At 41.2% G+C, this 8,272-nt stretch overlaps 1 protein-coding gene across 2 annotated transcripts in view; it reads left to right on the plus strand.

Moving 5' to 3' along the window:
- Nucleotides 1–6,653, plus strand: part of osy (oskyddad) — a 51,235-nt gene extending 44,582 nt beyond the window's left edge. For both annotated transcript variants that reach the window (XM_068295993.1, XM_068295994.1), the window contains exons 8-9: nt 5,041–5,218; nt 5,289–6,653. In XM_068295993.1, coding sequence (XP_068152094.1) covers nt 5,041–5,218; nt 5,289–6,043 — 933 coding nt within the window. In that variant the 3' untranslated portion in view covers nt 6,044–6,653. The remainder of the gene's footprint in view (nt 1–5,040; nt 5,219–5,288) is intronic.
- The last annotated feature ends 1,619 nt before the right edge of the window (nt 6,654–8,272 follow it).

Raw genomic sequence — 8,272 nt, forward strand, 5'->3', positions numbered from 1 at the left:
AGGATTCGTTGAAAATTCTGATGTTCAGGGGCCACTAAAATCTGTCTGAACATTTTGACGATGTCCGCAGAAAATACGAATCTGTGCATTCGAAAACGCAGACAAACGTTGAAGAGGTTGCGTTGTATACATGGGCCAATGTGAAGTGCGTCGTTAAGAGATCGTCCATCCCGATCTTGAAATGATCCATCGAACACCACCCGCAGCTTGGCGCCTATGACTGGATGGTGTGGCAAATAGAATGACTTCTTACATACGTTTGTGTCTTCGTCTGCAGCTACTTCCTTCATGTGACCCAGCTGGATATACTCTCTCATAAACTGAGTATATTTTAACTTCAAGCTGGAGTCCTTCATTAGACGACGCTCGACTGCGAGAAAGCGCGATCTCGCTCCTTGAAATGTATCCGCAAATTGTGGGTTTTGTTCCTTGAAGGGCAAATCGACTATGTATCTTCCATTCGAGTTGCGGTTGTGGGTACGGCGGAAGTGCGTTTCGACCTTTTCATCCTCTTTGTTTACAGTTGTGTGTGATGGAACTTCCTCTAGTTCCCAAAATCTTTGCAGTAGTCCATCTATATTAACCGTAGTCAGCAATGACGTAGATGATGTTTGCAATCTTGAAGTGTATACCGATGTGATTACCCATCCAAATATGGTGTTAACTGCAATAGGGTGTCCTTGACCATCGCATAACTTCTCTCCGGTTAGAACTAACCAAATGCAATCATTGCCCAGCAAAATGTCGATTGAGGCGTTAGTTCTGAAGTCAGGGTCAGCCATTTGGTATCCCTTAAATACCGACAGTGATGAAGCATCAATGTTTTCACGTGCCAATGGTGAGGTGATCTTTCCTAATATGTGAGCTTTAATATCGATGCAATGACTCGACACACGAGACATCATCTGGAGAGAGCAGAAACCTCTGGTTATTCCCGCCTTGACGTCTGAGATGCCCGATGTGGCAACTCGAAATGGCGAACGTGCAAGCCCCAACGTCTGTACGCACCGTTCCGAAATGAATGACAAGTCTGAGGCGCTATCCAATAAAATACGGCACGTCAGCAAGGCTCCTTGAGAATTTCGGACGTGTACCAATGCAGTAGGTAGAGTGCTTCTTCGTTGGCCATTTGGCTTACTGGGTCTGGTTACATTCATCATTGCTATCGCTGATGCCGCTGGTGACTCCTCAGAAACCTGGCCTGAGTTGCCTTGGTGCTGCTCTGAGCTATTTTGCGGTGTAGAATGGCCTTCAGAATGCAGCATAGAATGATGGCGGCGCTTGCAATACTTGCAAGAAGACTTCGAGCCACAAGCGCTTACTCCATGTCCAGTTCTCAAACAATTAAAACACGTATGTTTCTCCTTCGCAAAGGTGTAACGTTGCTTGACAGTCAAGCTCTGGAATTGAGGACAAGCCGACAGTATGTGCTCAGTACTATGACATTTCATACAATTACCTGTAATGGCAAGCATGGTGCGTGCTTGCCTTTTTCCCTTTTCATCCCTCGGTTTGCTCGCTACATGATCGATAACTTGACTGAGCTCAAGGCGATCGCATCGTGAGTCCAAAAACTTGAGCAACTCTTCAATGGTAGGATTTTCGATATCTTGGCTTTTGTCGATCCATTCACGTCGGGTAGCCTCATCAACCTTGTTGATGAGCAAGTATATGAGCCAACAGTCACGGCCCGTTTGTCCAGAAGCGTCTAAAGCCCGAATAACATCACTGGCTCCGCAAGTCAGAGCGCGTAGCGATGATGAGTTTTGCCCAACAGCTTTTGGCAATGCGGTGAATGTGTCCATCAGTAAATTCACCAAGTAACGGGGCTTTTCATATCGATCACTCAATGATTTCCATGCAGTGACGTAATTTGCATCCACTACGGGCAGATGCTGGATGAGTATCGCTGCTTCTCCTATGACGCATGACTTAAGGTGATGAAACTTTTGGATATTCGTTAAAGTTGTCTTTCCGTGAATGGTACTCTCAAACAGGTCTTTAAAGGCATGCCATTCCTTGTAATCACCACCGAAGGGCTTGATGTTGATTTTCGGTAACTCACAATCTCTTGTTGCCGCTGTTGCAACCGACTGTGAGCCTGACGAAGACGAAGATTGCTGTGGCGAGAGCAATCTCTCAACCAATAGTTGCTGCTGCTCCATTTGCCGTCGCTGGTGTTCCATTTGACACTGCATCTGGAGTTCCATTTGACGCTGCATCTGGAGTTGTAGTTGTTGCTGTTGATTCTGCATTTGTTGCAGAATTCCTTGGAAGAGCGAACCATCGTTACCAGCCGCGCCGATTTCTTCCAACTTGCCAGACGGAGCCAAGGCAGCTCGTAAAGCCTTAAGGCGGGCATTTGCTATTTCATATTTCTCCTCGTATATCCCGAAGTCTTCGGTAGGGTCCACATAACCCTCTAGTTTGTCGTATTTGGCCAATTCGTCGCCAGACTTCACGAACTCGTTCCACGCATTGGACAAAGTTTCCAATTTGGTGTCAATTGCGAAGACGTCGGCATCCTGTGCAGGATTCTCTGCATATCCATATATGCGGGTAATGGTTGTCTTCAATCTTCCTCTGGCCTTCATGAATGTTTTCATTTCCTCCATGATGAAATACCAAGAAATCTCCACTGCTTGTGTGGACCAAAAATTTCAAGATGCGTCTTTTTCCAGAGATGTGTTCCCTCACGATCTCGTCGATTATATCGATAACAGATTCCGATAGGCGAGTGGCGCCACCGTTTGTCCGCGCTTTTTCCAATAAGCACGCGATTGTCTATTCGATAGTAGGCCAGAACTATCGACTACTAACTTTGAGGTTAACAATTAATTGCAACCACGTTGCAACAAATTATTAAGCAATGAGTAACAAACAAACAATGCCCAACGATCCGGCTCGAAGGACCAAATTATGATGAACAATAAACCACTGTGTTTAATATCTCATAAGAACTTAACTTTATTTTTACTTAAACTTCACTGAACTGTGTCTGCCACTGCCAGAACACGTCTTGATCGTTCGTTTGCTTGCTTATTACTAAATTTTCAATTCTTACGCAACTACGTAGGTCATATAGGTTTATAAAGAGTGACAGAGACAGAGCATACCAGACTGACGCCAGTATATTCTAGAAAACTTAAGAGAAAATACAAAAACAAAAGCATTGTGAGATGTGTAAGATCATTCATGAGTCTTTGTCTTGCTGCGTATAGCAATGCGAGTCAAATGACAATTGGTTCCTCAACAATTGCCTCATCAAGGAGACACTGTGGTGGAAGAGATGGGGAGAAATGATAGAGATTTCATGCTCATCCGACAAGTTGTTTCTGTTGCACTTGATTAGCCATAAGTTTTAGCTTGAAGTGAAGCAGTTTTCTTTGCATTTTTTATTTTTTGTTTTTTGATTTTATGAGCAAACTTGCGGCCAAGTTGAAACAAAAATTGCTAAGGTAGCCATGAGAAGTGAAAAGTTTTGCATGCTTTTGTGGGATAAAAGAAAAAGCGAGAAGTGAGACGGAGGAAGAGACAACGCTTCATTTGCGCATAGTTTGTGTGGTTGAAGTTTGTCATAAACAATGTTGAAGTTAAGGTTAAACTATAAGCATAAAAGTTCTTGGAGTTTTGTGTATTTGATTGCCTGTTTGTTGCTTGTATATGTATGTATGTATGTAGGTGCTCATACATTTGCAACCTGGCCGCAAATTCGCACATTTGCCATAAAATCTAATGAAGCCCTTAAAGACCGCAAGAACCTCAAACCCAAAAAACCGGAACCCAAAACCCTTCAAATGGAATCCCTTCATTTGTCTCAACATTAATACGGCAATTGCGTAAATTTCACGCCCTATTGTCCTGTCCCTACATTCTGCCCGCCTTGCTGCGTGCCTGCGTGCCAGCCTGTCTTCTATGGTTTAAATAACTACATATATCGAGGCCACAAAATTGCCAAAGCTTAGCCCAAATACAAATGCCAATACATGAACCAACCATCCCCAACCCCAACCACACCCCTCCACCTTGATCATGTGGAATCTCTGTAAGTGGCTGGCGAAAAGTTTAGGCAAAAGTTTTCCCCTCTTGTTCTAACCAAAACTTCATCAATGTATGACTACCACTAGCTTAGGCCCAACGACATGATGCTCGCTCTATGTGTGCTATGTATATGTATATGTACATGCATATGTAGTACATAATGTTCATAAGTGGAAGAATCATTTGTGTAGAGAAAGGGACGGGGGAAGCTTTCACTTCATTATTTATTTTCCGTTCTTATTTCAGTTCTTTTTTTTTTCTTTGCGCTTTTTGGATGCGTAAGCAACTGCGCAATGAAATTGTAAAAGATAACATAAACATATTGTTGACAATGCTGTGCCTTTGCCTTTTGTTGATGGTGCTGCTCATGTTTGCCTTTGCCGGCCTGAATTTATCGTTTGGCGCAAAGTACGCACATTAATTACAGGGAGTTACTTTTATTGTTGCTACATGCAACAAACAATGCGACAGGAAATGAAGCGTAGCACAGTCAACTCACAAAGCGAACCCAAACGAAAGGAAGTGCTCAAGGGCAGGAAGAAGTAGAGAAACAGAGCACAGGAGAATTGGCGGCAGACAGACAAACCCCTGACAGACATTGCTCAATAATTCAGAGGGTCTTTTTAATTGTGCACTAACAATGCACATACCTAGCCGAAATTTGCATACCCTCCTTGACACTTCGAATTTGTGGTGAACCCCAAAAAGGACTCAAACACTCAGGAGTGGATGGGAAATCGCTACTACATATTGCTTAGTCTTATGAATTCGATATAAATTATTAGAGAACTGTAAATTCATGTAAATTGCCATTCCTCAGAAGTCTTTAAATTAAACCCAATAAAAGAGCATTGAAATTGCCAACAAATGGAAGCAGTTTTTGTTGTCCGTCTGGGAAAGGTGCAATGGCTTTTTAAGCTAATTGAATGAGCATTTGATTGACTGTTGGCATTTAATGTTGAATCCTCCACATTTCCCACCATCTTCTCGCCCACACAGAATTATGTGAATGACGACGAGGCAGCCTATGAGCAGGTGCGACGTGGCAATGCCTGGGCCGCTTTGGTTATACAACCTAATTATACCACAACATTGCTGGAGCGAGTCGAAGCCGGACGATATGCCGAAAACGAGACTCTGGAGGCATCCGATCTGAATGTTCGCATGGATGGATCCAGTAAGTTTTCATTACAATCATTTCAGCATTTGTCCATTACTCATGGTCCTTTTTGTCTTCTCCTTAACAGATCAACAAATCGCACAGATGCTTTACGCTGACTTGCAGCTCACGTTCTTTAGCTTCGTGGAGAATATGTTAAGTGAATGCGATGTGAATCCCAAGCTAGGACGTGTTCCTGTTGATTTCAATGAACCGATTTATGGCTATCGCAATCCAAACTTTACCGATTTCGCTGCTCCCGGTGTTATATTGACCATTATATTCTTCCTTTCGGTTGCCATTACCTCGGGTGCCATGTTGATTGAAAGGAATGAGGGCATGCTCGAACGTTGTCTTGTGGCAGGCATCACAGGACCTGAAATCTTGCTCTCCCAGGTGGTCACCCAGTTCACAGTGATGTTGAGCCAAACCGTATTCGTGCTCATTGTTAGCTTCTATTTCTTCGAGTTGACCCTTGTGGGAGACATTTGGCTGGTGGTTGCCCTTTGCATACTGAATGGCTTGTGCGGCATGACCTTTGGCTTTGTCATCTCTTGCGCTGTGGACACAGAAAGAACAGCCACCTACGTAGCTATGGGCTCATTCCTACCCATTGTGATGCTGTGTGGCATTATTTGGCCCATTGAGGGCATGTTCCCGTTGCTGCAATTCGTGACTGCCTTCCTGCCTTTGACCAAGCCAACGGAATCATTGCGATCCATTCTACAGAGGGGTTGGGGCATCGATAATCCCGCTGTCTATAATGGATTTATATCGATTTCATCATGGGTTCTAGTCTTCCTGGTGCTAACAATATTGCTGATCAAGTTCAAGAAGGGCTAAACGGTCTTCCATCTGGAAGACACTGCTGATGATTTTACTAGGTTCTTAGGGTAGTGCATAGATTGTACAACTAGATTAACGCTGAGTATGTCTCTTTCTCCCCATTTTGTTAGTCCTTAGTATAGGTCTTGGATATAATATATGTATTCTTAATATGCATGGAATTGTTGTGCCTTTATCGTAAGTTATATAGAATCTAGTTCCCCTCCACACATTATATGCACATGATTCATATAGATTTTATCAGCAATCAATCGATCATAAATGGAGAACAGAAATCGTATCTCTATCTCACAAACATTTATTGTTACGATATAAAATGTAAATTAAGTTAACGAGAAATAAAACATTGAATATAAAAACTTAAAGAATTTAAACTAAAGCCCGTAATCGCAAAACCTTTATTCTTTTTTATAAAGGTATAAAGAAAAGTTGTTGATTGAAATGAAGAGGCAATCAGACATATAACAATAATTAATATCTTCATCCATACCAATGTTACAATTCATTCACTCGGCATAAATGTGATCTGACGAATGTTTCATGTCTTTTGTATCCATTGTCTATATATTTACAATTAAATTTCCGTCGGCAATCGATATTATCTCAACACCAGCATTTGCTATTATTTCATCCACCATGAGACTTACAGCTTGGTATAGATTTGCCGCATTGGATATGCCAAGGTTGTTGTCTTGGGCCCGTCGTCACCCGTCATTGATTACTGGAGAGTGTGGCTGACGGCGCCACTCGGGCACATAAATTGGAAAATTCAGCAGCCAAAGGAAAAATCTCATTTTCATTTTCATTTTCATGTTCATGTTCGTGTTGCTAACGCCCTTTAGCTCCTCCTGCCTGCACATTGGCTGGTCCACCTCCACAACTGCACACGCTTTTCACCATAATTGAAAGTTCAAACTTTTCCGACTTGCCGCTGAATTAATTTTTCAACTTCATAATTTCTCAGTGCTCTGTGAAGCTTTAATAACATTCAGAGAGGCACAGCCAAACCAAGCTCAGCCCAGCCCAGCCAGCTGCTGTCTTCAATGATTCTTTGTTTGTGGCTGGTCCTTCTGCATCTTTCTCCTTGCCAAGCCACTACATTCCACTTGTCTCTGACTCCCTTGCCCCACCATACTGCCTCATCTCATCTCAATGGCGTGTTAATTAATTGCTCAATTAATTTAATGTTCAACATCTGCCTGGGAAAACACTCGCTTGCTATCCACTCACAAAAGTCAATTGCTTGTTGTTTTCAATGTTCTTTAGACAGTTTTACAAAAAGTGTCAACCCTTTATTTTTCTTTTTCACTCCCTCTGAGGGTCCTTTTGTTAGGGTCAACATAACCATGTAGATTAATAGCTGCTCATTTGGCATATTTGTGATGGAATTTGAATAATGTTTGAGGGTTTTCATTTCAGGTGAGTATAAAAAAGGAAACAGTAGAAAAAAACATTCATATCTAGCCCAAGAGCATTAATTAAACTTTCTCCTGAAAATTAAAGAAATTAAACTAAAATAAACTAAGAGAAATTCGTGACCTTTTTTTAACATTAGAACATAATTTCCCCAATATTGTTTTCAAAACTGTGGCGGCTAATTAAGTAAGCAAAATTAATACTCGTTTTCGCAATAGAACTTTAGAGTTTTACTATCGATTGATTTATAAGATTTGTAAATATTTTCAGTGGATGAAACTTAAACTTCTACTATCTTGATTAAAGTACGTTAATAACAATGCATATCCTTGACTATCTTACTGCATGGAGCAAAATAATTTTTAAAATTGATAACTACCCACAGTTGACACGTCGATTCATCAATGCCGTGATTTTGTCAGAAATTTTCTCCTCATATTCATATATTCCTATCAATATTAATTTAACTCTGATTAAACTATCAGGATGATTTTTTTTTCTGTGAAGTGCTCATGTTAAATTATTTCTGCTTATTTAATCACCATCATCATCAAGATGAATGCATTTTCATTTCGTTGTGTTCACTTCCTTTTAGTTAAGTGAAGAAAAACCTTTAATTATTTACTCAGCCGCAATTACGACTTGCATGCCAACATACTGATGCACTCTCAGACGAATGTATATATGTGTGTGTATGTGTGTGTCTGCTTGAGTCATGGAAATTGCATGCATCAGTCATATACTTATATATACATATATAATAGTTTATTATTTTAATGATTGGCATTAATTATTTGCGGTACATTATGC

This window comes from Drosophila tropicalis, unplaced genomic scaffold (assembly GCF_018151085.1).
Source record: "Drosophila tropicalis isolate 14030-0801.00 unplaced genomic scaffold, ASM1815108v1 contig_859, whole genome shotgun sequence".
Lineage (NCBI taxonomy): Eukaryota > Metazoa > Arthropoda > Insecta > Diptera > Drosophilidae > Drosophila > Drosophila tropicalis.